The 27,942-nt window shown below is 63.6% G+C and overlaps 1 protein-coding gene across 1 annotated transcript; it reads right to left on the bottom strand.

Moving 5' to 3' along the window:
• Positions 1-175: 175 nt before the first annotated feature.
• Positions 176-27,658, bottom strand: ELN (elastin). Its single transcript, XM_064729569.1, has 46 exons — positions 27,457-27,658; positions 21,342-21,395; positions 20,900-20,926; positions 20,707-20,739; positions 19,254-19,316; positions 18,626-18,715; positions 18,225-18,284; positions 18,056-18,121; positions 17,926-17,973; positions 16,979-17,050; positions 16,754-16,780; positions 16,475-16,546; positions 13,867-13,893; positions 13,415-13,480; positions 13,071-13,115; positions 12,843-12,923; positions 12,693-12,752; positions 11,932-12,009; positions 11,891-11,899; positions 11,766-11,807; positions 11,053-11,190; positions 10,928-10,969; positions 9,544-9,681; positions 9,419-9,460; positions 8,019-8,156; positions 7,894-7,935; positions 6,652-6,789; positions 6,527-6,568; positions 5,287-5,424; positions 5,162-5,203; positions 4,794-4,919; positions 4,656-4,712; positions 4,360-4,494; positions 4,228-4,275; positions 3,400-3,522; positions 3,161-3,214; positions 2,886-3,020; positions 2,662-2,709; positions 2,240-2,281; positions 1,984-2,022; positions 1,521-1,547; positions 1,384-1,410; positions 1,068-1,109; positions 853-879; positions 702-752; positions 176-511 (listed from the first exon to the last, which is right to left on the bottom strand). Exons 1-46 carry the CDS (start codon positions 27,533-27,535, stop codon positions 465-467), a joined length of 3,027 nt encoding a protein of 1,008 aa, XP_064585639.1. The 5' UTR covers positions 27,536-27,658; the 3' UTR covers positions 176-464.
• Positions 27,659-27,942: the final 284 nt, after the last annotated feature.

The raw sequence follows: 27,942 nt of genomic DNA, 5'->3' as shown, positions 1-27,942 counted from the left end.
CCACCCAGTTATAGCAAAGTGAGCAACATGAAGGGACTGAGCCCCTCCTGCCCGCGGCCCCCCCAAACCGGGGGCAGCGCGGGGACCGGGGTGGGGGCCAGGCTGACGGGGCCGTCCCTCCCCGCACGGCCCCCGCCGCCGCCATCCCCTTCCCTCCCTCCCTCCCTCCCTCCCTTCCTCCAATGTGGGGTGCCCCTCATCCTGTGCCCCCCCGGGGGTCAGCTCTGGGGCCCCCAAATCCCGCAGAGAGCGATAGCACCAAGGGGGACGGCTGCTCCCCGCAGTTTATTCCGCGCTCCCTGCCGGGACCGAGGGCCGGGGGGGGCCGGGCGCTGCCGGGGAACGGCCCCGGGATGGACGGGGGGCTCCGGGGCTGGAGGAGAGGGTGTCTCAGCTTTGCTTCGGATTTACATTCTGGACCATGCAGTAGCACCAAAGTTCATGAGGTGATCGGTGATGGAGCGTTACTTCCGCTTCCTCCCGCAGTACTTCCCTGCCGCGCAGCCCGCGCCTGCCATGCGGGATGGATGCGGGTCAGCCCTGCCGGCAACCCGCAGGGACGGGACGGAGACGGGGCACCACAAAGGGATGGGACAGACACGGGGACACCCCGCAGGGATGGGACAGGCACGGGGGCACCCCAAAGGGATGGGACAGGCCCGGGGAGCACGACTGCCCCTGGAGCGGAGGACCGCACTCACCTCTAAAGCCCAGGGCACCCAGAGCTCCTCCGTAGGGCTTGGGGGGTTTCCCTGCAGCGGGAAGGCAGAGCAGGGTGAGCGGGACCCCCGCGGGGATACGCGCCCCCCCCCCCCGCCCCCCAAAACACCCCGCGGGGCAATGGATACTCACCGCCGAATCCCAGGCCGCCGACCCCACCTGAAAGGAGAGCGAAGCCCTCAGCACCACGGGGCACCCCCATTTCTGTGCCCCACACCCCCAGGGCAGCCCCCCGGCTGAGCCCAGCCCCGGGGTCCCTCCCCGGCCATGGCCGTGTCCCCGCGAGCTGGCCAGGTACGGACACGGGCCCGGTGTGTGCTCGGTGCCGAGCTGGCGGTGGGTGGTACCTGGAAATAGCGGTGATACGCCGAAGCCGGGACCTCCAACGCCTGGGGAAAAAGCAACAGCCAGTGACAGCCGGTGACAGCGGTGCCACTCTAGCGTGCACTGGGGACAGCCTGGCTGGGATCCCGTGCTCACTCCAGGGACAGGAGCTGATGCAAAAGCCGCCGTCCCCACCCTGGCACCTCTCTGGCTTCCCAGTGCTCTCCCAGGCAGCTGGTGCTCAGCAGGGAATGGCAGCAGCACGGGGACAGCAAGCGGGGACGAGTGTGGCAGGATAGGGGACACACTGCCAGGCCAGCCCCAAAGTGCAGCACTCACCTGGCTGCAGTCCCCCAGCACCAAAACCTGCAGGTGGGTGAGCCCCAGTGAGGGTGGGGAGCGTGAGCACAGCCATGGGAATGTGGATGGGGACAGGCACTGGAGTCACTCCTCCAGCCCCTCTGGCTGTCCCTTACCTGGCTTGGGAGGTTTCCCAGCAGCTCCTGGATACAAGAGTCCTAAGTCAGAGGGGGGCACCAGGGCAGCCCCTGCCCGGACTCACTGCCCCAGGGCCACACCCAGACCCTTCAGGAGGGGCCCAGAGGGTCCCAGGAGGGACCTGCATCTTCACACGTTGGGGACAGGGTACAGTACCATCCCCTGTTCCCATGGCATGGGCAAGGCTGGGGCTGTGGCCCTCAGTCCCTGCTCAGCAATGGCAATTCCTTTGGATCACCCCCTGGGAACAGGGCAGGTGACAAACACAACAGGGGACAGTGACAGTGCAGGGTGGGATTGTGCTGTGAGACTGGGAGGGGACAGAAGTGACCCACAGACTCCCTTTCCTTTTCATGGCTCTGCCAGCTCTCTGCTGCTGCTGCTGCTGCTGCTCCCTGCAGCCCAGCCCTGGAGCCCCACAGCAGGACCAGTATCACTCACCGAGGCCACCAACTCCGAGCCCACCGACGCCAAGGCCACCTACAAGGAGTAGCCCGGGTGAGCACCAGCAGGGACAGGCAGTGTCCCCAGTGTCTGACCCACTCCTCAGCCACTCCCAAGTGTGCTCATCCTTTCTCGGGCAGCCCCGCTCCCCCCCGTGCCCAGAGGGAGCATCCCTCCAGCTCCGCCCCTCGACGGGAGCATCCCTCTGCCCACACATCCCCACTGCCTGGGCTCAGCTCCTGCCAGCACTTACCTGGGAGGCCACCAACCCCTGGGACTCCAACCCCAGGAACACCTGCCAGAGAGACACCATTAGTACCTGTCCCCCACAGCCTGGCAGCCCCGGCTCGGAGCACCCCCAGTCACTGCCCAACCTGCTGGGGTGGCCCTGGCACCCATGCTGGGGGTCCCCAGCACCCATCTCACAGCACCCACAGGGGCTTCAGCCCCTGTGTGACACATGGAGGAGAAAACTGTCCTCAGCGAGTCCAGGGCAGGGGGTACAGGTGGCACTTGGCACCCATGGGTGACAGCACACCACTTCCCATGCCTGGGCCATTGGGGCAAAGTGGGCACACAGGGGGCAGAAGAGAGGTCAGCACCCCAATGGCTGCAGGAGAAGGGTGCCCAGGGACAGTCTGAGGTGGCCCTGGGGCAGGGGGCAGGGGTACGTACCGAATTTGGGAGGTTTAGCACCAGGCTGCACCCCTACTTGGGGGATGCCTGCAAAGTGAGTGAGGACACCATGGTTAGGACAGTCACCCCCGCACCGTCTCATGTGCCACCACCCTCCCCTCCATGCCACCCGCGTCCCTCCCTGACACCCCTTCATGTGGCTCGGTGGCTTTCAGCATTCCCAGCCACCACTGTCCCCAGGCAGGGTAGGACACAGCACGTACCTGCCCCAGGAAGGATGCCAGTTCCAGGTACTCCCACCCCTGGCACCAATCCGGGCACGCCACCAACACCGGGTGCCACTCCGGGCACTCCGCCCACGCCAGGCACCACCCCTGGCACCCCTCCAACCCCGGCACCTGCGGGAGAGGGGTGAGAGATCCTGTGCTCGTGTGGGATCATGTGCCAGGCCTGGGTGCCCATGCCCAGCATCCCCTGCATGGGTCAGAGCCACACCAGGGCTGGTAGGGAGCCTGAGGGGCTCCCCAGGCTGACTCACCAAATTTGGCTGCCTTGGCTGCTGCTTTGGCTGCTGCTGCAGGACCTCCAACACCTGGGCAGAGACAGCAGAGGGGGGTCAGACCCTGGGAAGGCCTCACAGCAAACCTGGGCAGAGCCCATCCTTCAGGCCCTGTCTGCAGCCCCCCAGGGACACTGCTGAGGTTCTCCTCAAGCCTGCCCCCAGAACTGCCCCCACACCTGCCAGGCTGCTCTCACCCTTGCCTTCCTCCTCCTCACCTGGGACACCTCCAACACCAGGAACCAGGCCACCTACTCCAGGAACCAGGCCACCCACGCCGGGAGCCAGGCCACCCACGCCGGGAGCCAGGCCACCCACGCCAGGAGCCAGGCCACCTGCTCCTGCAAGGAGAAAGAGAAGGACTGGGCTTCAGCTCGGGAGGAAACATGGAAGGAGGAGTTGGATGAGTGGGGGGTGGATGGATTATGAGATGGATATGTGGCTGGATGAGCACTGGTTGAAATGATGGTAGGATGGATGAATGGTTGGATGGATGAACGAATGGATGCTGAGATGGACACATGGATGCTCAGATGGCCAGATGGACGGAGGGGTGGTGGGATGAATGTGTGTGTGAATGGGGAGTGGTTGAATAGATGGTGGGATGGATGAATGGAGGGATGATGAGGTGCACTAATGGTTGAAGGGATGGTGAGATGGATGTGTGGATAGATGGATGAATACGTGGATGCATGTGGAGTGACTGAATAGATGAGTGGAGGAGGTACAGATGGATGAACAGAGAAGGGGACAGATGGACACCGAGGTGGTGGTCTTGTGGCTGGGTGGGCAGAATGGGTATGGATGGACCAAAGTATGAGAAGGTGGTGAACTCGGGTGTTCCACAGGGCTCAGCTCACTGGAGAGCACCCCTGACACAGCCAGAACCCCATCCCACATTCAGCCCTTCAGGGAGCTCGTCCCTCACCCTGAGCCCCAGGGACCCCAGGCACTGCTGGGCCTCAGCCCTGACAGGGGAGCAGCCTGGGGTGGGGATGAGCAGAAGACAGGACAGGTGGGATAACCCCAGAGAGATCCCAGCTTACCGTACTTGGCTGCTTTGGCGGCTGCTTTGGCAGCGGCTGCCGGACCTCCTGGGGACAGGGAGTGAGAGGGTCAGGAACGTGTCCCACCAGCACTGCTGGGGACATCCCAGCATCCCTTGGGGACCATCTCACCTGGAATGCCGACCCCAGGCACCAGACCGGGCACGCCAACACCTGGCACACCCACTCCAGGAACACCAACACCGGGAATGCCAACTCCGGGCACGCCAACACCGGGAACGCCAACACCGGGAACACGTCCTGCTCCTGCAGAGGGGTTCAGGGATGTGTCCAAGGGGGGAAAACTCCACAGCAGGAATCCCACTGACCTCCACAGCACCGGAGTGTCCCCACCTCTCCTGTGTGCCAACACACCTCCTCCCTCCCTGGGACAGCCGATGGTGACGGTGGTGACAGTGGTGACTCACCGATCGCTGCTGCTTTCGCTGCAGCCTTGGCTGCGGCCGCTGCTGCCGGGCCACCAACTGCAGGGACACAAGGGACACAGTCAGGGACCTGCTGAGGCCAGCATCCCATCAGCGGCTGCTGACAGCCCATCTGCTCACCTCCAACACCAGGAACAGCACCAGGAACCCCAGGCACGCCAGGAACACCAGGAACACCAGGGACACCGGGAACTCCAGGAACACCAGGAACACCAGGAACGCCAGCGATGCCAGGAACACCAGCTCCTGCAGGAAGCAAGACAGGAGAAGTCAGATCTGGCTGCAGCAACAGCTGAAAGGCTGGGCCTGTTCCAGCTCTGTCTCATAATAATGGACGGGAGAGCAGAGAATCCACAGCCACTACCAGGAGAGACCCAAGCAGGGCAGGAGAGGGATCAGTTCTGTGTCTTGCCAGACCCAGTGGGAGGCATTCCAGGATCCTACCAGGTTTTGCAGGGCAGTGACCCCGGGCCCCTCACAGCACATACCGTACTTAGCTGCCTTTGCTGCTGCTGCTGCCGACGGCACTCCTGAGGACAAGGGAGACACGGAGCCTCAGCCACCATGGCCCTGCAGAGCCGGGCCACGGGGACAGGGCTCCTGGAACAGTCACCTGCCACCCCGGGGACACCTCCGACACCGGGCACCGCCCCGGGGACACCTCCGACACCGGGCACCAAGCCAGGGACACCTCCGACTCCGGGCACCAGGCCGGGGACGCCGCCCACACCGACACCGGGAACGCCGGCGCCTGCGGGGACACGAGGGGACAGATCAGAGCTGGCTGCAGCAAGAGCTCAGTGCTGGCACTGCCATGGCTCAGTGTCACCATGGTGCCTCAGAGAGTGGAGCATCCATGGCCTCATGCAGGACAGATCCCAGCGGGACAGGGCAGGACAGGGATCGGCCCCATGACTCTGCCAGCGATTGCCTGGAAGTCACCAGCACAGGGACCACAATGACCCTCATCCTCACGAGGCCCAGGCTGCTCCTTGTCATAGGGACAGCAAGCCTTGCAGCCACACAGGCCATGGAGGAGCCTTGTCCTCATGGGACCCTGATCAGCTGGACCATCACAGCACAGAACAACCTCTACTGAGTTGCTGCCTGAATTCCTGAATCCCATCCTTCCCTGGGCATGCAGAGGGATTTTTTCTACAAATTATAGAAAAGAAATGGAAGAGAAGGGTCATCAATGATTTAACCCTCAAAGGAGAGCTGCCATTGACCATGGATCCTCGTGTGGACTCCCAGGGCTCTGCAGTGACAATGGAGGAAAAAGTCCTGGGACCTTGCCAGGTACCAACGGCTGGCTCTGCCTTTTGGAGCAGCACTTGGAAGCCAATCCTGCATGGAACCTCAGGGCCAGTTCTTCATGTGCACAAGCTCCATTTTGGGCTGGTTATGGCTGCTGGGCACCTGGGTCTTGCTAGACCAAGTTGGATGCACTTGATGCATCCCAACATTCCACCACAGTTCGGAGCACAGTAACACTAGGGAGAAGTTCCTCTGCCAGGAATCTCTGCCTGAATAGCAGCAACACGGAGCCCTGAGAGCCCACAGATCAGCTGCTAGAAAGGGATTTGGTACAAAATCCAAGAATTCAGTTAAATCTAAAACCATGAATTGGGGCTCATTGTGCACTTCCACAGAGCACCCTGGAGAAACCCTGGAGAGGGAGAAGGTTCTGCCCTGCAGATGGAGCCAGGCCCGGAACAGCAGCCAGGAGCTGGGCTGAGCATTCCCCATTTCCCCTCAGGATGCTCCCAGGGCACAGCCCGAGGCTGGGCACCCCCGTGTGTCAGGGCAGGGCGGGCAGGGTCCCGGGGGCTGGGGGCCCTCACAGCACATACCGTACTTAGCTGCCTTTGCTGCTGCTGCTGCCGACGGCACCCCTGGGGACAAGGGAGACACGGAGCCTCAGCCACCATGGCCCTGCAGAGCCGGGCCACAGGGACAGGGCTCCTGGAACAGTCACCTGCCACCCCAGGGACACCTCCGACACCGGGCACCGCCCCGGGGACACCTCCGACACCGGGCACCAAGCCAGGGACACCTCCGACTCCAGGCACCAGGCCGGGGACGCCGCCCACACCGACACCGGGAACGCCGGCGCCTGCGGGGACACGAAGGGACAGATCAGAGCTGGCTGCAGCAAGAGCTCAGTGCTGGCACTGCCATGGCTCAGTGTCACCATGGTGCCTCACAGAGTGGAGCATCCATGGCCTCATGCAGGACAGATCCCAGCGGGGCAGGGCAGGACAGGGATCGGCCCCGTGACTCTGCCAGCGATTGCCTGGAAGTCACCAGCACAGGGACCACAGTGACCCTCATCCTCACGAGGCCCGGGCTGCTCCTTGTCATAGGGACAGCAAGCCTTGCACCACGACAGGATATGGAGGAGCTTTGTCCTCATGGGACCCTGCTCAGCTGGGCCATCACAGCACAGGACAACCTCTACTGAGTTGCTGCCTGAATTCCTGAATCACATAATTCCCAGGGCACATGAAGGGATTTTTTCTACAAATTATAGAAGAGAAATGGAAGAGAGGGGCATCAATGATTTAATCCTGTAACGGGAGCTGCCATTGACCATGGCTCCTCCTAGGGACTCCCAGGGCTCTGCAGTGAAGATGGAGAAGAAGGTCCTGGGACCTGGCCAGGTACCAGCTGCTGGCCCCAACTTTTGGAACGGCACCTGGAAGCCAATCCTGCATGCAACCTCAGAGTCAGTTCTCCATGTGCACAAGCTCCAGCTTGGGGTGGTTATGGCTGCTGGACACCTGGGACTTGCTAGACCCAGTTGGATGCACTTGATGCATCCCAACATTCCACCACAGATTGGAGGACAGTGACCCTAGGGAGGAGTTCCTCTGGCAGGAATCCCTGCCTGAATGGCAGAGGCACTGAAACCTTGGGCAGCAGGCCTTGTGTCAGGTGGAAAAGAGATTTGGTACGAAATCTAAGAATTAAGTAAAATCTAAAACCATGAATTGGGGCTTATTGTTCACTTCCACAGACCCGCATGGAGAAACCCTGGAGAGGGAGAAGGTTCTGCCCTGCAGATGGAGGCAGGCCCGGAACAGCAGCCAGGAGCTGGGCTGAGCATTCCCCATTTCCCCTCAGGATGCTCCCAGGGCACAGCCCGAGGCTGGGCACCCCAGTGTGTCAGGGCAGGGCGGGCAGGGTCCCGGGGGCTGGGGCCCCTCACAGCACATACCGTACTTAGCTGCCTTTGCTGCTGCTGCTGCCGACGGCACCCCTGGGGACAAGGGAGACACGGAGCCTCAGCCACCATGGCCCTGCAGAGCCGGGCCACGGGGACAGGGCTCCTGGAACAGTCACCTGCCACCCCGGGGACACCTCCGACACCGGGCACCGCCCCGGGGACACCTCCGACACCGGGCACCAAGCCAGGGACACCTCCGACTCCGGGCACCAGGCCGGGGACGCCGCCCACACCGACACCGGGAACGCCGGCGCCTGCGGGGACACGAGGGGACAGATCAGAGCTGGCTGCAGCAAGAGCTCAGTGCTGGCACTGCCATGGCTCAGTGTCACCATGGTGCCTCAGAGAGTGGAGCATCCATGGCCTCATGCAGGACAGATCCCAGCGGGGCAGGGCAGGACAGGGATCGGCCCCGTGACTCTGCCAGCGATTGCCTGGAAGTCACCAGCACAGGGACCACAGTGACCCTCATCCTCACGAGGCCCGGGCTGCTCCTTGTCATAGGGACAGCAAGCCTTGCAGCCAGACAGGCCATGGAGGAGAAGTGGCTGGGTCTCCCAGCACGTGTCTGGGGGGGGCACTGCTCAGACTGGGGAGCCAACAGCCTGGACCTGCTGGCACACATCAGTGCCACACGGACAAGCACCAGGTCACTTTTGCAAGGACTGACTGTCAGAGGGCTTTGTTCCTCATGGATAGCAGGGCCACCACAGCACATAGCAACCTCTACTGAGTTCCTGCCTGAATTCCTGAATCCCATCCTTCCCTGGGCATGCAGAGAGATTTTTTCCACCAATTATAGAAGAGAAATGGAAGAGAAGGGTCATCAATTATTTAACCCTCGAACGAGAGTTGCCATTGACCATGGATCCTCGTGGGGCCTCCCAGGGCTCTGCAGTGACAATGGAGGGGAATGTCCTGGGACCTGGCCAGGTACCAAATGCTGGCTCTGCCTTTTGGAGGTGTACCTGGATGCTAGTCCTGCATGGAAATTCAGGGCCAGTTCTCCCTCCTTATTTGGCCCAAGCTCAAGATGTCCCTGTTCTTTAGCTGTGTCCCTCATCTCCTGTGTGCTCCTTGGGGCTGGTTTTAGCTAATGGATCCCACCATCCCACCAATTCCACCACAGTTTGGAGGACAGTGACCCTGGGCAAGGGCCCCTCTTTCCAGAATCCCTGCCCTAATGGCAGAGGCACTGAACCCTTGGGTAGCTGAACTTTTGTCAGGTCTGCTGCTTGAAAAGAGATTTTGCACAAAATCCAAGAATTCAGATGTGTCTAAAGCCATGATTTAGGCTCATTGTTCACTTTCACAGAGCACCATGGAGAAACCCAGGAGAGGGAGAAGGTCCTGCCCTGCAGATGGAGCCAGGCCCGGAACAGCAGCCAGGAGCTGGGCTGAGCATTCCCCATTTCCCCTCAGGATGCTCCCAGGGCACAGCCCGAGGCTGGGCACCCCCGTGTGTCAGGGCAGGGCGGGCAGGGTCCCGGGGGCTGGGGGCCCTCACAGCACATACCGTACTTAGCTGCCTTTGCTGCTGCTGCTGCCGACGGCACTCCTGAGGACAAGGGAGACACGGAGCCTCAGCCACCATGGCCCTGCAGAGCCGGGCCACGGGGACAGGGCTCCTGGAACAGTCACCTGCCACCCCGGGGACACCTCCGACACCGGGCACCGCCCCGGGGACACCTCCGACACCGGGCACCAAGCCAGGGACACCTCCGACTCCGGGCACCAGGCCAGGGACGCCGCCCACACCGACACCGGGAACGCCGGCGCCTGTGGGGACACGAGGGGACAGATCAGAGCTGGCTGCAGCAAGAGCTCAGTGCTGGCACTGCCATGGCTCAGTGTCACCGTGGTGCCTCAGAGAGTGGAGCATCCATGGCCTCATGCAGGACAGATCCCAGCAGGACAGGGCAGGGCAGGGATCGGCCCCGTGACTCTGCCAGCGATTGCCTGGAAGTCACCAGCACAGGGACCACAGTGACCCTCATCCTCACGGGGCCCGGGCTGCTCCTTGTCATAGGGACAGCAAGCCTTGCAGCCAGACAGGCCATGGAGGAGAAGTGGCTGGGTCTCCCAGCACGTGTCTGTGGGGGGCACTGCCCAGACTGGGGAGCCAACAGCCTGGACCTGCTGGCACACATCAGTGCCACACGGACAAGCACCAGGTCACTTTTGCAAGGACTGACTGTCAGAGGGCTTTGTTCCTCATGGGAGCCTGTTCAGCAGAGCTACCACAGCACAGAGCGACCTCTGCTGAGTTCCTGCCTGAATTCCTGAATCCCATCCTTCCCTGGCCATTCAGAAGGATTTTTTCTACTAATTATAGATGCCATGGGCATCAGTGGTTTAACCCTCAAAGGAGAGCTGCCATTCGACACGGCTCCTTGTGGAGATTCCCAGAGCTTCACAGTAATAATGAAAGAGATGATCCTGGCACCTGGTGAGGTAAATTCTGGCTCTGTCTTTTGGAGAAGAACATGGACCTCCAATGCAGTTTGAAACCTGAGGGCCAGTTGTGCCTCCTCCCTTGCTCCAAGCTCCAGACTGCCCTGCTGCTTTGCCATGACCCTTGGCCCCACTGTAGCTCATTGGATCTGGTTATACTTGATGGATACCACCATCCCACCACATTTAGGCGGACAGTAACCCTGGGAAGGGCCACTCTGCCAGGAATCTCTGCTTGAATGGCAGCAACACTGAGCCCTTGAGCAGCAGATCCTGCAACAGATCAGCTGCTGGAAATGGATTTGGTCAAAATCCAAGAATTCAGTTAGATCTAATACCATGAATTGGGGCTCATCGTTCATTTCCACAGAGCACCCTGGAGAAACCCTGGAGAGGGAGAAGGTTCTGCCCTGCAGATGGAGCCAGGCCCAGAAGAGCAGCCAGGAGCTGGGCTGAGCATTCCCCATTTCCCCTCAGGATGCTCCCAGGGCACAGCCCGAGGCTGGGCACCCCCGTGTGTCAGGGCAGGGCGGGCAGGGTCCCGGGGGCTGGGGCCCCTCACAGCACATACCATACTTAGCTGCCTTTGCTGCTGCTGCTGCCGACGGCACCCCTGGGGACAAGGGAGACACGGAGCCTCAGCCACCATGGCCCTGCAGAGCCGGGCCACGGGGACAGGGCTCCTGGAACAGTCACCTGCCACCCCGGGGACACCTCCGACACCGGGCACCGCCCCGGGGACACCTCCGACACCGGGCACCAAGCCAGGGACACCTCCGACACCGGGCACCAGGCCGGGGACGCCGCCCACACCGACACCGGGAACGCCGGCGCCTGCGGGGACACGAGGGGACAGATCAGAGCTGGCTGCAGCAAGAGCTCAGTGCTGGCACTGCCATGGCTCAGTGTCACCATGGTGCCTCAGAGAGTGGAGCATCCATGGCCTCATGCAGGACAGATCCCAGCGGGGCAGGGCAGGGATTGCTAGACCCAGTTGGATGTGGTTCTGAACCCAGGCAAGTTTTTGGAGGATGTTGACCCTGGGCAAGGGCCCCTCTGCCAGGAATCTAAGCTTGAATGGCAGCAACACTGAGCCCTTGGGCAGCAGATCCTGCAACAGATCGGCTGCTGGAAATGGATTTGGTCAAAATCCAAGAATTCGGTTAAATCTAAAACCATGAATTGGGGCGCATTGTTCATTTCCACAGAGCACCCTGGAGAAACCCTGGAGAGGGAGAAGGTTCTGCCCTGCAGATGGAGCCAGGCCCGGAACAGCAGCCAGGAGCTGGGCTGAGCATTCCCCATTTCCCCTCAGGATGCTCCCAGGGCACAGCCCGAGGCTGGGCACCCCCGTGTGTCAGGGCAGGGCGGGCAGGGTCCCGGGGGCTGGGGGCCCTCACAGCACATACCGTACTTAGCTGCCTTTGCTGCTGCTGCTGCCGACGGCACCCCTGGGGACAAGGGAGACACGGAGCCTCAGCCACCATGGCCCTGCAGAGCCGGGCCACGGGGACAGGGCTCCTGGAACAGTCACCTGCCACCCCGGGACTCCGACACGCACCTCCGGGACACCACCGGGCACCGCCCCGGGGACACCTCCGACACCGGGCACCAAGCCAGGGACACCTCCGACTCCGGGCACTGCCCCGGCACCTGGAGGGAAGCAGAGTAGTCAGACCCCCCACAAACACCCCACTTTGCCACAGTGGGGACTTGGTCTGCCCCAGGGTCACAGGAGTCTCTTGGGCACCCGCTTTGTGGTGGGCTCCTCACTCATCCTAAAGCAGCTCCTCAGGGTACCTGGGATCTTGTTGGGAATTTTATTCCCAGCTCCTTACACCCATCAGGCTACCCAGGATGTTGGGGACTCCCAGGGCCCCCCAAGGCTGTGGCTATACATCCCAGCTGCCTCAGACCTGGCATGTTTTCCCTAAATGCCCCAATGTGTGATTTGCTCCTCACTTTTCTCCCACAGAGCAGTCAAACGGGGAGCAGTGGAGATCTGCATCACCATGAGCATCCCTCACTAGGGAAGGACAGCTCAGCACAGACACCGAGTCCTGGCCACCCTGCTGGCACCTGGCAGAGCAAACCCACATCTCATGGAGAGACCGCGTGTGATGGGCATGCTCTGTCCCCTGCCAGGCTGCTGCATCCCAAGGGGCCCTCAGCCCTTCAGCGCTGCTGGAACAGCTGCTGGAGCTGGGACAGGGCAGGGACAGCACCCCATAGAATGGGATAGGAGCTGGCGGGGCAGCTGTGGAGCCGCACAGCCCCTGGAATCGATGCACGGCCCTTCCCTGTCCCGAGATGTGTCCAAGGCAGCAGGAACTCACCAAAAGCTCCCGCCTTTGCCGCTGCCTTCGCCGCTGCCGCCGCCGCTGCCGGTCCTCCGACTGCCGGGATAGCGGGAGAGAGTCGGGGATGTGGGATAAGGGAAGGAGACCCTCCCCGAGCCCCAGGGCAGAGCCCTCTCATCGCCTCACCTCCAACTCCTGGGACACCGCCGATGCCAACACCGGGTGCAACTCCTGGGATGCCGCCAACACCGGGCAGGACCCCAGCTCCTGCCGCGGGGGACAGCACGGTCAGCGGGGACACGGGGACACAGCCAGCACCCCCGGGGCTGGGAGGGAGGGAGGGAGGGAGCGGGGACAGGGAGCAGCTCCCTGCTGGGGACATGGGTGGTGTTTGTGCCCCAGAGGGCAACTCACCGAGTTTTGCTGCTGCCTTCGCTGCTGCTGCCTGTGCTCCGACCCCTGCGGAGGGACACGGGCCCTGAGCCACCCTGGCATCATTTCCACCTCAGCTCCCCCACCCCACAGGGACCCTGGGGACCAGGCACTCCTGCCAGCGTCCGTCCCCCTCTCCTGTGGGAGGTGCTGCTCCCGGCCCGGCTGACCCTGCAGGAGGTGCTGCTCCCGGCCCGGCTGTCCCTGCAGGCCGCAGGCAGCCGGGCAGGGCCCAGCACCCGTCCAGGGCCAGCAAGGGGACAGGGTGGAGTTCCCCTGCCATGGCCGGGCCGCTCCCCACCCCGGGGCTGCGGGGCTCAGTGTACCTGTCCCGGTGGGGTATCCTGCCTTTCCTGCCAGGAGGCCGGCTCCTATCCCGCCCGGCCTGAGGCCTGCAATCACAACACAGCGTAGAGCCACGTCAGGCGCCAGCCAGGGGAAGGACAACGAGGCAGACGGAGCAGCCCCCTTGGATCTCCTGCCCCCGGTGCCAGAGCATGCGAGGGGATGCCAAAGCCAGCTCCTCCCTACTTGAGATCCCAGCTCAAACATCCCTGCCTGAAGCTTGAGTGGCTCAGGACATGTCCTAAGGATTAACAGCTCTCAGGAATACCGGGAGAATTGAGTTCCCGGGCTGATCCACAGCCACCACGGGCAAGGCATGAGGTCCCCAGTGGGCCACCTCGCCCTGGGAGCAGGATATCCCTCACACCAGCCCGAGGGTCAGTGGCCACAAGGTCGTGGTGGAGCCATGAGGAGTGAGGACACAAGTACTCACCATTGGTGTAGGGCAGTCCATAGCCACCTAGGGGACGAGAGGAGAGGAAAGGAGAGAAGAGGGGTTAGCACCTGGCTGCTGCTGGCCCTGTCCCCTCTGCCCCACAGCGTGACCCTGCTCTGCTGGGCCCTGCAACACCAGCCCAGGGGCTCCGTCCATTTGCGATAGTGAATCCTCCGGGATACAAACCCCCGTGCTGGAGCTGTGCCAGGAGATGCTGTTCTCCCTCACCTTGGAAGCAGTGACGGAAGGAGCCGCCCCTCTGAGCCCAGGCCGAGGGCTGTGGCGCCTGGAGCTGTTGCGCAGGAGCCTCCCATGACCCCGCTCCAGCGAGGGGTCCCGCGGGAGCCCCGCGGCAAGAGCTGTACCCAGCTGGCTGCACCCCGGCCAGCTCGGAGGAAAGGCTTTAATTGGAATCAGGGCTTGGGAGCCTCGGCTGAAACGTGACCTCGTTAGGAGGTCGGTGTGAAGGGATGGGGAGGGATTATGAGCTGGGACATTGTGGCCAGGGAAATGTCTCCTTGCGAAAGAGCCGGATCCCGGCACTTGGAGTGGTGGGGATGCCCCTGACTCAGCAGGACCGTGGGCTTGGCACGGGGACAGCAGTTCCCAGCTCCCATCACTGCTGGCTGCAGCCCGAGGCCATGGGCTGCCACATTCCTTGGAGGGACACCTCGAGCTGCACAGGGTGGGGGGTGCCTCCAGCAAGGGGGCCATGGGCAGGGATGTAGCTGCCTGCAGCCAGGACGGAATTACTCATGGCACAGCATCTCCTTGAGCACTGGACTCCATCCCCTCCCAGCAGCCAGCATGTGGGGACCAGATTTCTTTCCATCCTGCCAGGCAATCCCATGGTGTTCCACATCAGTGGTGCTGGCAGGCAGAGGCTCACAGTGAGCTGTGCCAGGTGTGCCCCACCTTGAGGGCCACCCTTGCCCATCCAGGGGCACCTTATCAGCACCTTGCTCACCCTAATGCTGGGAAAGGGGTGACACACATGGAGGTGACTCCAAGGGCCAGAAGTCCAAGCCAAGGGTTTTGCTGGGTCCATCCAGCTCCCCACCACCCCCAGCTGGATGGGAAGGCAGCCCCTGCCCATGCTGTATCCATGGGAATGTCACCAGCGAGCTCAGGCCCTGCACACACTGGGGCTCTGCATAAACCGATGTCAGCCAAGCACAGCTGGACACTGGGGAGTGGTCTCCATCCCTACAGCATCAATGGGACCCTGACCTCAGCCACGGCTTCAGACTAAGCCTCCAGTGAGGTGAGGGACCCCAGGGCCACCTCCTGAGTGGGACAGCCAAGGAGCAAGTCATCTAAAGAGATGATTTTCCACTGAAAATGTTGTTTGTCCCATTGTCCCTCTTCCCCTCTCAACCTGGACCTACTGCAGTGGGGACAGTGCAGGGGACAGCCCATGTGTGGCAGCCCCAGATCCACCCACAGCATCAAGGCAAGAGCCTCCACAGCCAGCAGCACAGGCTGTCCTTGCACTGCCAGCCCCGAGCCCTCAGAGGTAACAAACTGGCATCCCCCAGCACCCCAGGAAGGTCTGGAGACACCCCCATGGTCCTGGTCCCTGTCCTGGGGCTGGGACCTAGATGGCAGCAGGGCCGAGGCTCCTTAAGGATCATAACTCTGCTCCAGTGCAGGAAACAGGAGTGGGCTAGGGGATCCCTGCTGCTGCTTGTGGCCACAGGCCCTGCTGGGGGGCAGCCAGCAGAGCTGCTGGGGCTGGAGCTGGGCTGGGATGTGCTGGGACTGGAGCTGGAGCTGGGCTGGGATGTGCTGGGCTGGGATGTGCTGCCTGGGGTGGGCTCCTCTCACTGAGGCTCTCCTGCCTCCAGCAGCTTGTTTGGATGCACGGGGATGGGGGCCCTGCCTGCATGGGGCTGCCCTCCTCCTCAGGATGCATTGGGGAGCAGTCAGGTGGCAGCATGGCCCCTGGAGGACACAGAACCTGCCACTGTCTCTCCATGGGCACGGCTGCCCGGGGACAGGCAAAGCTGGCAACTGACCCAGGGCTGGGAGGGGAAGGTGCCCAGAGCAGCCTGGTCTGGCAAAGGGGTGCTGAGCTCCCCCAGGCTGATCTGGGCTGGGGCTGAGCCCTGTCCAGGTGGGCAGTGGGGACAGAGATCTGCCTGGAGCCCCCAGCAGCCTCAGCTACAGCTCCCTGAGCCAGGACACCTGGCCCAGGTGAATGCCAGGCCCAACACCAGGAGCCACAGAAACCAGACTGTCCCTGCAAGGGCTGTGCCTTGTGCCAGCAGGAGCTGGCAGGGACATCCCAGGGTGGCCTGGCCCAGAGCATGTCCCCAAACGTGACCCTTCCTACCTTACACAGCCGGGGGAGGCACAGAGGCACAGCACTGTCCACACGAGCGGGGACAATGCTCAGATCACCCCAGGAGCTGCCCAGGGTGCCACAGGCAGGGCATAGCAGAGCCCCCAGCTCTGTCCTGCTGTCCCAGGGCCAGCACGGGCACTGCCAGCTCCGGGGCACTGCGGGCACCATGCCTCAGCCTCGGGGAACGGTGCATCCTCCTCCTGGCTGCTGGGGATCCTGCACCCACAGTGAAGCCACTCTGCCGGCTGTGGAGCTTACCTGGGAGCTTAGGAGCTTTGATGGGATAACCCAGAGGGACACCGGGCTGCTGACCTCCAAAACCTCCCAGTCCTGCAAACCAACAGCAGACGCTCACCTGGAGCCCGCGCCACAGCTGCCACCAGTCCCGGAGGGAGGGGGGTGCCCCAGGGCACCCTGGCACAGGAGAGGGAGTGGCTTGGGAAGCCCTGAGGCATCTTCTGGTGTGGGGAGACCATGGCTGTGAGGAAGAGGCTTGGGAAGGAAGAGAAGGACAGGCAAGAGAGATGGGGCACTCACCGGGAATTCCTCCAAAGGCTCCAGCTCCTAAAAGGAAACACAAAGACACCTGTGTGAGCCCTGAGCTGCTCCTGGAGGCCCAAATTAACCGAAGTGGGTTCAGCCATAGGTTGGCTTCACTGCCAAGTGCCCTGTAGGGCTGTGATCCCAAAGGCTGGGCTGGGGTGCTGAGCTGGAGCCAGCCCTGATCCAGCCCCAGTGTTCCAAGGGGATGAGGGGACCTACCTGGGGCTTTAGGCTTGACTCCAGCTCCAGTGGGGACCCCGGGCAGCACTCCCACGCCAGGGAAGCGAACACCTGGAGCAGAGACCAGAAGGGTGAGCTGGGGCCTCACTGGGGGTGTTACTGGTACCCAAGACCCCCACAACCAGCTTTCAAATCCCTGTCACCATGGCAACCTCATCCTTGGGGTCTTGCTGGCACTGCCCTGTGCCAGCTGCCTGCACCTCAGCTGCCAGGAGGGGTTTGCTCCAGGCGTGGAGCTGCCTGTGGAACAGACTGGGAGCCTGCAGGGGACATGGCACTCCAAAGGGGTCCCACTGGTGACACCAAAGCCCCAGCCAGGCCTGGGCAGTGCTCCCTGCCCTGCTGATGCTCGGTGGCCTGGGGCCAGACAGGGCTCTTGAGCCCTCCAGGGCAGCAGACAGTCTTGTGGCCTTGGAATCGTTTGGGTTGGATTTTTGGGTTTTGAGTTTCTTTTTGGTTTGGGGTTCTTTTTCCCCTTCTTACAAATGTCTTTCATTATAACTCAAGCATTTTCAGACATGGAAAAGACATTCCTGACCAGCAACACACTTCGGACAGTGTCGAAACATCTTGTTTTCACAAGTTTTCCTCCCCCAAATTACTTTGCACTGAGGAATTCCTCTCTCCCGCCACCTCCCCCTCCTCCCCTCGGCCAGCCCTGGTGGCTGTGCCAGCTCCTCTCCCAGCGCTGGTGCTGCCTGCCCCCCGCCATGCTTGGCACGGGATGGAGCTGCTGGGTCCCCCCGTGCCTTTGGCACGGTGGAAATGTAACTGTAGCCTCAGCCAGGGGGTTTGGAAGCTGTGGGGAGCAGCAGGACGCAGGCAGGCGGCAGTACAGGGTGCTCTCCCCATGTGGGTGCTGCTGGCAGGGTGGGGAACCCCTCGGAGTTGAGGTGCTGACGGTGGGGTGGGCACCCCCAGCTCACCTGCGCCGGGGAGCACGCCGCCCGGAAAAGCTCCAGGAATCCCAGCACCTGCAGGCAAAAGAGATTCAGGGATGAGGGCCCGGCTAGAATCGTTCCCCGCCCCGGCCCCCACGCCGGGGCCGTCACCTACCTGGTATTTTAGGGGGTTTCCCTGCCGCGCCAAGGCCGGGCTGCACCGCGCCCGGTACCACGGCACCTGCGGGCAGCAGAGAGCCCTGAGCCCCGGCCCTGCTCCTGCCCACCCCAGGGACAGCTCTGGCCCAGGCTCGGCTCTGCTGGGAGCGAGGGGTATTTCCTACCTGTGGAGACCCCGAGGCCACCAGGACCACCAATTCCACCCACGCCTCCAATGCCAGCACCTGGGGGCATTGGGAAGAGGGGTGTACCTGCGGCTGGCTGGAACGGTGCCAGAGAGGGGACAAGCTCAGGATGGCCCTTGGTGGGGGATGAAGGGGACACCCTGAGACAGCCCCAGGGCTGGGTTCCCCATACTGGGCACAGGGACCAGGCAGTTGTGTGGTCTGTGCTCCCGGGGGCTCAGGTTTGGCCAATTCCCCGCGCCTGGGACCCTCCGAGTCACTGGGGAGCCCAGTGAGAGCATCAGTTCTGGCTCCAGGGGAATCTGTGCTGGCCCAGATGCCCAGGGGACACCCCTGGGGGCTGCCCGAGCCCACCCTGCCCAGACCCCCCCAGCACTCACCAGCTTTGGCTGCAGCCTTGAGCGCCGCGGCCGAGGCGGCTCCCGGGAACGCCGCCCCAGGGAAGGCTCCAGGGAACAGACCCGCAGCACCTGTGGGGAGAACAGCCAGCATCAGCACCCCGAAAAACCAGCTGCCGACAGGGTGTCCTGCCCCTTGGTGGGCACAGAGGCTGCTGAGCCATGGGGGCTGCGTGGCACTGCCAGGGCTGGCGTTAGGCTGGGCAAGGTGGCGTTAGCAGGCACTGCCCTGTCCTGCATCCCCCAGATTCACACTCCCATTCACATCCCACCTGGCACACACACCTGACACCCCTGCAGTGGGTGCTGACACCCCTGCAGGCCCTGGCTGACCCCCGCAGGCTCTGTCCCTCTGCTGCTGGCCCTGCAGGGACCCCAGGTGCCTCCTCTCCTGCAGGGTCACCCCGCTGTGGTTGATGCCATCATGCTGGGGGCCCTTGGGGCTGCCTGCTGGGTGCCTGGGGTCCCTTAGGGTCTGGGAAGGGCACCCAGCCCAGATGGGGGAGAGCTGTGGAGATGGGGACAAGGGATGTGCTGTCCCCAAGGTGGGTCTCTGGGACCATCACCCCAGGGATGGCCCAATCAGGGAGGGACAGTGGTCAGTGCTCACCTGGCTGCAGGCCAAGGGGGCCGAGTCCCCCAAGTCCTCCGACCCCCCCAAGTCCTCCGACCCCTAGGAAGAGAAGCGGGGTGAGGTGGGAGGTGGTCAGGCCCAGGGGAACAGAGGAGTCCCTGTGGCACCGTGGGGATGGGAGAACAGCCCAGGGACGGGCACAGGGGTGGGTGACAAAAGTCCTCGCCAGCACTCGGGTCCTCCATCCCGTCCCTCTGCCTCACCCACCCCCCGTCCTGCCGGGCCACAGGGGGACAGAACCAAAATGTTTATGGCTTAGGAATGAGTCCCTGGGTCTCCGGCCAGCGCTGCCTTCCAACATCTGGGGCTCATCAGCCCTCGCTCCCTCCAGGCGCAAATTCCGGAGCCGCTGGCTCCGGGCGCGGGCCCCGCTCGGCTGGGCCTCGGCCGGGCCTCGCAGCCGCCCCGCGTTTGGTTTTAATTATGCCGAAATAAAGGGCCTTGTTTTTCTTTCCACGAGCTGAAATCTGAGCAAACGGAGGCTGTCAGCCCCGGCCTCGGGCTGCAGCTCCCACGGCGCAGCCGGGCATACTTGGGGGGCCGGGGGTGTGGGGTGGCCCTGCCCTGGGCACAGCAGGGACCCCCGGTGTGGGCACGGGGGGACCCCAGGGTCTGCCTGAAGCAGCATCAATCCCTCCATGGGGATCAAGGGACCGGGCACAGAGTGCCAGGAGATGGGGATGTGGTTGGAACCAAAAGAGGAGAGATTTAGATTCAATGTTAGGAGGAAATGCTCTGCTCTGGAGGTGGGCAGGCCCTGGCACAGGGTGCCCAGAGCAGCTGGGGCTGCCCCTGGATCCCTGGCAGTGCCCAAGGCCAGGCTGGACAGGGCTTGGAGCAGCGTGGGACAGTGGGAGGTGTCCCTGCCATGGCAGGGGTGGCTTGAGATTGGCTTTAAGGTCCCTTCCAACTCAGGCCATTCTATGATTCCATGATTTCCCTTGGCCCCAGATGCTGCATGTTCAGTCCCTGCTGCCCCAGGCTCGGTGCCCTCCAGCTGCACATCTTCCTGCCAGCATCTCCCCTCTCTCCTGGTGATGTCCCCTCTCCCCAGCATTGCTAAGGCAGGCAAAGCCCAGCGTGGGCTGCAGGAGCCTCTGCAAAAGCTGTTTGGCCCTGATGGCAGGCAGGTGGAGGCACTGCCAGCTTCCCACCAGGACACTGGCTCCTGCTTTGCATCTCCTCCCGCAGCTCTGGCACAGCTTTACAGGCAGCAAGCACCCCCAGAGGGTGTTTGGGGGGCTGTGGGCAGGGGGCAGTGCTGAAGCAGGGTATGGGAGGAGGCTCCTGGAGGCTGTGGCAGGATTAGTGTGGCAGGGCAGGGCTGGGTGTGCCTTGGCCATGGGGAAGCAGTGTGAGGGCAGCAGTGGTTGGGAAATGTCCCAGCCACTGGCCTGGAGGTGGTGAAAGCCAGGGAAAGGCTTCTTACCTGGTTTGGGAGGTTTTCCTGCAGCCCCGAGTCCTAGGGGAGAGCGAGGGCAGGGAGAGGGGTCAGAGCCATCCTCCCACTGAGTGTGCCCGGGCAGGGCACAGAGGGCACAGGGCAGCCCCCTGCCCATCTCCTGGGCATCCTGCCCCTCTGTCCAGCCCAGCCCAGCCTGTCAGGGGGGACCAGCACTCACCTGCTCCCAAACCTCCAACTCCAGCACCTGCGAGCAAGGGCAGAGTGTGAGCACTGCCCCGGGAGCCCCCAGACCCAGCCAGGCCCCCGAGGGTCCCTGGGGAGGTGGGGGGGTCACACGGCTGTCAGGGGTGGGACATCCCCCTGCCCACGTCCCAGGAGTTTGGCTGAAGGTCTGGGGACAGGCTGTGACCTCTGAGCACCTCCTGGGCAGGGTGTAGGTGCCAGCCCTGGGCAAGCCTGGCACTGCCACCCAGTCATGTCCCCACACCGTGGGGCTGATGCTGAGTCCATGGTGAGCAGCCAGACAAGATGTCCCCATGTCACCTGATCCTGGCTGGCAGCTCCCCAGCCTTCCATGGTGTCTCAAAGGCACTCAAGGCCCCCCAGGCACATGCCCATCATTGCAGATGCCCCCTCCCAGTGGTGCTGGGCCCCCTTACCTGGGAAAAAGCCTGCTCCGGGGACTCCCCCTCCCGGGATAGCACCAGGAACCCCTGCAAGAGGAGAGAGCCTTGTTAAAATGCCCCAGAGGCCCAGGCAGGGAGGCAGAGGGCTCCTCCTGGCTCCCCTGCTGCTCCCTGCGGAGGAGTTGGGATGTGGAGCTCGCAGGCAGGTCCCTGCCTCTCCTTGTGACGGTGTGACAGTGGTGGCAGGGCTGGAGGGGCCCCAGCTGGGACCCAGGTGCCAGCAGGAGCTGGCCTGCATGGGAAGGAGGGACATGGGGCTGGCGCTGTCCAGCTCTGTGTCCCAGCTCCTGTCCCATCCCACAGCCAGGGCTGTCTCCATCCCCTGCAGCCTCAGTGGCTCTGCGGGGTGGCTCTGGGCATGGCCAGGGACCTGGGGCTGTCTCAGTCCATCCCCACAGTCCCTGACAGGCCCAGCCACACCTGAGCATCCTCTGGGGCTGCCCCAAGGATCCCTGGGTATGTCCTGCCTGCTGAGGTGCCAATGGGAAGAGCCAGCTCAGGCCGGTGGCACTGGAGTGACAGACTGGAGGGACACTCCTGAGACCCATGGGACCTCCCTGTGTCCCTTTGCCTGTCTGTGTGACACTGATGTCACACCCAGGTCCCAGCACTTCCCAGGGCATCTCAGCTCATGCTCAGAGGCCACCAGAGGGTTTTTTGGCTGTTTTGTACTCTGGTAGTGCCATATGTCTGCTGCAGGGCACCAATGCCACCAGGCTGCCCCCCTGGCTGGCCCACAGCTCCAGCAGGGCTGTGGGTGGGATGGGGACACGAGGGGGCTGCAGTGCAGAGGGAAGGGCTGGGGACACGAGAGGGCTGCAGTGCAGAAGGCAGCTCCTCTTCAGGCAGCAGGAGAGGGGCTATGGTGGGGTTTGCAGGACAGAGCAGGGCAGGGGGGCTGCCAGGAGGATGTGGGGGGGCTGCTGTGGCCACAGTCCCTGTGGGGAGCTGCAGCCAGCCCTGGTGCCTGCGCTGCCACAGGGGATGGGCTTCAGGGGGCACTGCAGACCCTGTGGGGGCCTGGCTGGCACCTGAGCCCCTGCAGGGGCCTCCCCAGGCCCGGAAGGTGGGGGCAGCCCTGGCAGCAGCACCAGGGGCTGGGCAGTGCCCAGGGGCGGGACAGGGCAGTGCCAGCCCCCGGGAGGACAGGCAGCTGGCAGGGCTGGCACACCACAGCACGTTGTGCTGCACATCTCTGTGGCAGATGTGGGGCAAACTCTGGGGGCATCCCCCACACTGTGCCCCACCCCACAGGGATCAGGGTGTCCCCTGGGCCCTGCTCACGGGTCCTTTCCACTCTGGCACCTGGCAGAGATGCCCAGCCCCCCTGGATCCAGCAGGCTGTCAGGACACTCCCGTGTGTGACAGGGCTGTCGGGCAGTGCTCAGGGACAGGACATCCCTGGGGATGCAGCGAGCAGGGGAGGAGCTGTGCCAGGACCCAGCACACAGCCCCAGGCCTGCTCCCCTGCATATCCCTTCCCGAGGTCCCACAGTGTCCCTAGACAGGAGGGGACAGGAGGGGACGCGCTCAGCGGTCTGGCACAGCACGGCCCGGCCGGGGGGACAGAACGGCTCCTTTTCCTTTTCCCGGCACATTGCCCGCCCACACCGCCCCCCCAGCCTGGAAAAACACAACTCCAGCTCCTGCCTTGTTTCCCAACAATCTCCAAGCGTCTGCTCAGCGCCAGTTCTCCCTCCCAGCCCCGCTGCCGCTGGGAGCCAGAGCCAGGCACGGCCAGGGACCCTGGGACACGGCCAGGGACTGTCTCCACCCGGGAGGGGCTGCTCAGCCCCCATCATTTCCCCAGCCTCAGCCCCCCAACATCAGGCAAGGTCCCTGGTGCTGGGGTGGCCCGGACTGACCTTCCCCACCCCTCTGTCACCCTGTGCCAGTGCTGGAGGCTCCCAAGGAAGCTGGGACAAGGATTTCTCACAGCATCCCTGCAGTGTGGGGACCACAGAAATGTCCAGGTGTCACCTGCCTACAGCCACAGCTGCCAAACTCATCCCTTTATCACCATCACCACCCTCCAGGGGCACTGAGGGTCCTGCCAGGAGGGTCCCACTGTGGTGATGCTGTTACAGCTCCCTCCCCAGGCACCATCCCAGAGAGAGGGCTCTGTGCCAGGACACATCTGGGAGGGCTGCAGAGATTGTGCTGCTCTGTCTGCTGCTCCTGCCCACATCAGGAGGTCAGCAGGGCCTGGAAAGAGATGGGATGGCCTGGAAGCAGTGGCATGGCTGGCTTGGTGGTGGTGCCATGTGGCTCTGGGGGGACAAACCTTTCCCTCAGGAGCTCTTCCTGACCAGTTCTGCTGCCAGGGACAGCCAGACCTGCACTGCCCTGGATGCTCCTTCACAAGCTGCTCCCCCAGAGCCCAGCCTGGGGCTGTTCCCTGGTGCAGGCACTCCTGGGGGGTCTCTCCAGATCCCCCCAGCATCTCCAGTCCCTCCCCCTGGCAGCACCACTGAGCACAGGTGTTGGTGACAGCTCACACACTGGCGACACCGTGACCACATTGGGCTCTGGCCATCACTCTCTGGTCATCTCTGTCCTTGCCCAGCCTCAGGGCCAGCAGCCCCCAGCCCAGTCTGGGGTCTGTGTGCTCCCATTTGTCCTCTCCACTCATTCCCTTGGCACAACAGGGAAGGGGAGACTGAGTCAGCAGCTTCCCAGTGCTGAAGGAGCTCTGTGCTGCCTCTGCTCCGAGCCTGCCAGGACCCTGGGAAGGGGAATTTCCTGGGCTCCCAGCCTGTCTCCAGGGCTGGGCTGGCTGTGAGCCTGCATCCCACCCCAGGGACAGCTTCTCAATCCAGGGGCCAGAGAATTGGCAGCCACTCGTGCAGCCCCAGCTGTGTCAGGGTGTGAGCCATGGAGGTGCTCAGATCTGGTGTGGAGTCTCCTTGTTTATGAGAATGGGACATTTTCCCCCCAGCTCCATCCACAGGTGTGGATATCCAGGCTGTTCCCCTGCCAGAGCTGCTTCCGATCCCGTTTGGATCGGCTGCACCGTTCCTATCTGCACCAGTGCCTGCAGCTCCCTTCACAGGCCAGAAATGCAGTGGATTTCTTTATTCCATAGCTTTTGAGACCGAGGCCAGGATGGAGAATCCAGCACAGCACATCCTCATACCTCACCCCTCTCTGCCCATGGGCACCCGGAGGAGCCTCAGTGCAAAACCACCGACATTTCCCCTCTTCCCTCGTTCCGCTGTTTTCTTTTTCTTGGGAGAAAGTTATGGAAACATTCAGTCTCCAGGCGACTTTGAAGCTGTGCTGCATCCCGGGCCGAGCTCGCTGGTAGCAGCTCGGGGGGGGGGGGGGGGGGGGGGGGGGGGGCTGGGGCCGGGCCTGGCTCCTCTCCAGCCCCCCTGAAGCTCCAGCTTTCATCTGCGAGCGCCGGCGGGCGAGCTGCACCCTGCCAGCAGCGAGGGGAGGGGAGGGGCAGCCCGGCAGGCCAGGCTCCGGCTGGGAAGGGGAGATGCCATCTCAGCCCCGCCCTGGGGACCCTGGCTGTCCTCAGAGCGTCCCCACAGCCCCAGGCCGGGTGCCACCACACCCGGTGCCTGCCCCTCTGCACCCACCCGAGCTGCTCCCTGTGGGCCCAGAGCTTGCAGGGCTGGGAGCGCCCCAGGGCCCCCCTTGTCCCTCCTTGGGGGCGTCACTGCTGGGGAATCCCCTGTGCTCCGCACAGCAAGCACTGAGGGATGGATGCCCTGCTCCAGATGCTGGGACAGGCTGCACTTGGCACCTTTAGGGAATCACAGCACCTTCCCCCTGCAGTGACCAGTGCGCAGATCCCCACAGTGCCAGCACAGCTCTGCTCCCCAGGGGCAGATCCCCAGGGGCTGATCCTGATCTGCTGCTGGGGGTTTCCTGAGTGCTGCCACCTCAGCCCCCTGGCACTTCTCTGAGGTGACAGCCTGGGTATGAATCCCTCAGCTCTGGGATGTCTCAGGGTTCCCTCTCCTGCCAGGCTGATTTGGAGCTGCACTGGCAGCCAGTGCTGGAGGACAGAGCCCTGACCGTCCCCAGCACCCTGGTATCGCCCTCACCATGCCACCGTGCCACCATGCCTCTGTGCCAGCTCTGTCCCCAAGGGCTGGCACTGCTCAGTCCTCCATGGGAGAGCCTCCCGTGTCCCACCAGCACTGGGACCATCCCCAGGGTCAGCTCATCTCTTCTGTGAGCTGCTTCCCAAAGCAGCAACACCCCTGGGGACTGAGTCAGGGACCAGAGTGGGGCCAACAGTCCCGAGCTGCTCAGGAGCTGCTGCAGGGTCTCACCCGGGGTCCAAATTCCTCCAGAGATGGTCCCAGCTGGCCATGGCTTGAAGGGTCAGAAAAAAGCCAGCCTGGACCAGCAAGCCACATCTCTCTCAGTGCCAGGGGTGGAGAGTGCCCTGGACTGAGCACATCCCACCAAGCACCCTGAGCAGGATTAGGCACCAAGAGCAGCTCGACTTCCCAGGCAGCTCCAGGCTCTGGGGTCCCACTGCCTGCACAGCTGGGGCCACCCCGAGGCTGGGGTCTGTGAGCTGCAGGGCATGGGCAGGTGGAGCTGCTGAGGGCTGTGCCCTTGGTGACAGGTGGCTGTGGCTGTCCTGGTGCCCATCCACTCTGGCACTGCCCACAGAGAGAGAGCCCTCTCCTCTGGTTCTCAATCCTCTCTGTCCAACAAGCCCCGCACGCCAGCCCCAGCACCGACCCCGCGGCCGATGGTGGCCCTGCCCATCACACGCTCTCCTTGGCGCAGCCACCCGGCTCTCCGGAGGTGACTGTCCCCTCCCTGGTGGTGCTGCCGCCTCCTCAAAGCCCTCTGCCCAGTTTGGTCACTTCGGCGGGGGCTCTGAATCTGTGCTCAGCTGTTCTCCCCGCCGGGGTGGGAGCTCAGCCTCCAGCCTGAGCCGAGACAGGGGCAGGTCACCGTGCAGGCATCGGCTACGCTGGCCGAGCTGTGTCACCCGGCCGGGACACAGAGAGAGCCCTGCGCTGGCCGGGCTATGTCACCCGGCCGGGACACAGAGAGAGCCCTGCGCTGGCCGGGCTGTGTCACACGGCAGGGACACAGGGAGAGCCCTGCGCTGGCCGGGCTGTGTCACAGAGCCCTGCGCTGGCCGGGCTGTGTCACACGGCAGGGACACAGGGAGAGCCCTGCGCTGGCCGGGCTGTGTCACACGGCTGTGTCACACGGCAGGGACACAGGGAGAGCCCTGCGCTGGCCGGGCTGTGTCACACGGCCGTGTCACAGAGAGAACCCTGCGTTGCCCGGGCTGTGTCACACGGCTGGGACACAGAGCCCTGCGCTGGCTGTCACCTCCCCGCCCCGGCCGCGTGTGCTACACCTGCGTGTGCCTGGGCTGAGCTGTCACACAGCGCTGGGACCGCGCAGGGACAGGGACCCGGTGCTGGTGGCGGATGAGGGCGCTGTGTGGGCCCCGGGCACCCCCAGCCCGCGGTCGGGGCGGGTCGGGGCGCTGTGCAGCTGCAGCAGCCCCGGGGCTGTCACGGCCACACACTGAGCGGCCGCTCGCACACAGCGACCGCGGGATGCTGCCACCCACCCACCGCCCCGGGCTCCCGCTGCCACCGAGCCGCGGGGTCACAGCTGGCACCTCCCCGGCCCCGCGCACTGCTGAGTCCCATGGGGGTTTGGTGGTGTCCTGCCTGCGTGTTCCTGAGCCTCTCATGCCCCCAAATCTCTCATGTCCCCAAACCTCTGGTGTCCCCAAGCCCCTCACCAGGACACCGTCGCAGCTCCCCCTGACAGGTGCGTGGTGCAGCGGTGCCGTTACCGACTGCTCCGTGTCACCAGCCTCGGTGACATCCCGTCCCTGCCGGGCATGGCACAAACCACCTGTCGGTTCGGGGAGCAAAGAGCTCTCAGGGAGGTGGCACCAGGGCCTGCCCACGCACCCTCGGGGAGGCAGGCAGCGTGGGTGCCTGTCCCTGCTCGGGGCCGGGCAGCCGGGGCAGGCGAGGGGGTGCCCGGAGGGTGGGGTTGTCGCAGCCCCGGTGCCCCGGAGGGTCCCCGCAGGACCGGAGCGAAGCTGGCCGGGCTACGGGAGGAGCCTTCCGTTCCTTACCTCCTTGCTGAGTAGCCGGGAGGATGGAGAGGAGGAGGAGGACTCCGGGGAGGAGGGGTGCAGCTGCCTGCCTTGCCATCTCTTGAAGCAATGCCCCCGTGCTCCCGCGGGCTGTGTGTTTTATCCCAGAGCTGCTTAATTGTTGCTTCCAAGGATGCGAGGGGAAGGGGAGGGGGGCGAGGAGGGAGGGGAGAAGGAGAGGGAGCGGGGGGAGAGGCACAGGACACTACGTCATGAGGAAAGGCCAAATACACACGAGCCTCTCCCGCCGATTGGGCTGCCTGCTCGGGGAGGGTTTTTTCCTTTCCCCCTTTTTCTTTTTTTTTTTTTTTTAATTCCTCGCTGCTCTCTCCAAGCCGGCGCGTCTCTGCCAAAAAAGCTGGAAAGGGGGGAAGCTGCCAAGGCAGGCGGGGGGGGAGGACGGGGGGGCTGCGCCCATCGGAATGGGGGGTTTAGGGTGATGGATGTGTGTCGCACCGTGACTGG

The sequence above is a fragment of the Zonotrichia leucophrys genome, chromosome 19 (genome assembly GCF_028769735.1).
Source record: "Zonotrichia leucophrys gambelii isolate GWCS_2022_RI chromosome 19, RI_Zleu_2.0, whole genome shotgun sequence".
In the NCBI taxonomy this organism is placed as follows: Eukaryota; Metazoa; Chordata; class Aves; order Passeriformes; family Passerellidae; genus Zonotrichia; species Zonotrichia leucophrys.
Note: the sequence above shows the minus strand (reverse complement) of the source record. Positions and strands in the feature narration are given on the sequence as shown.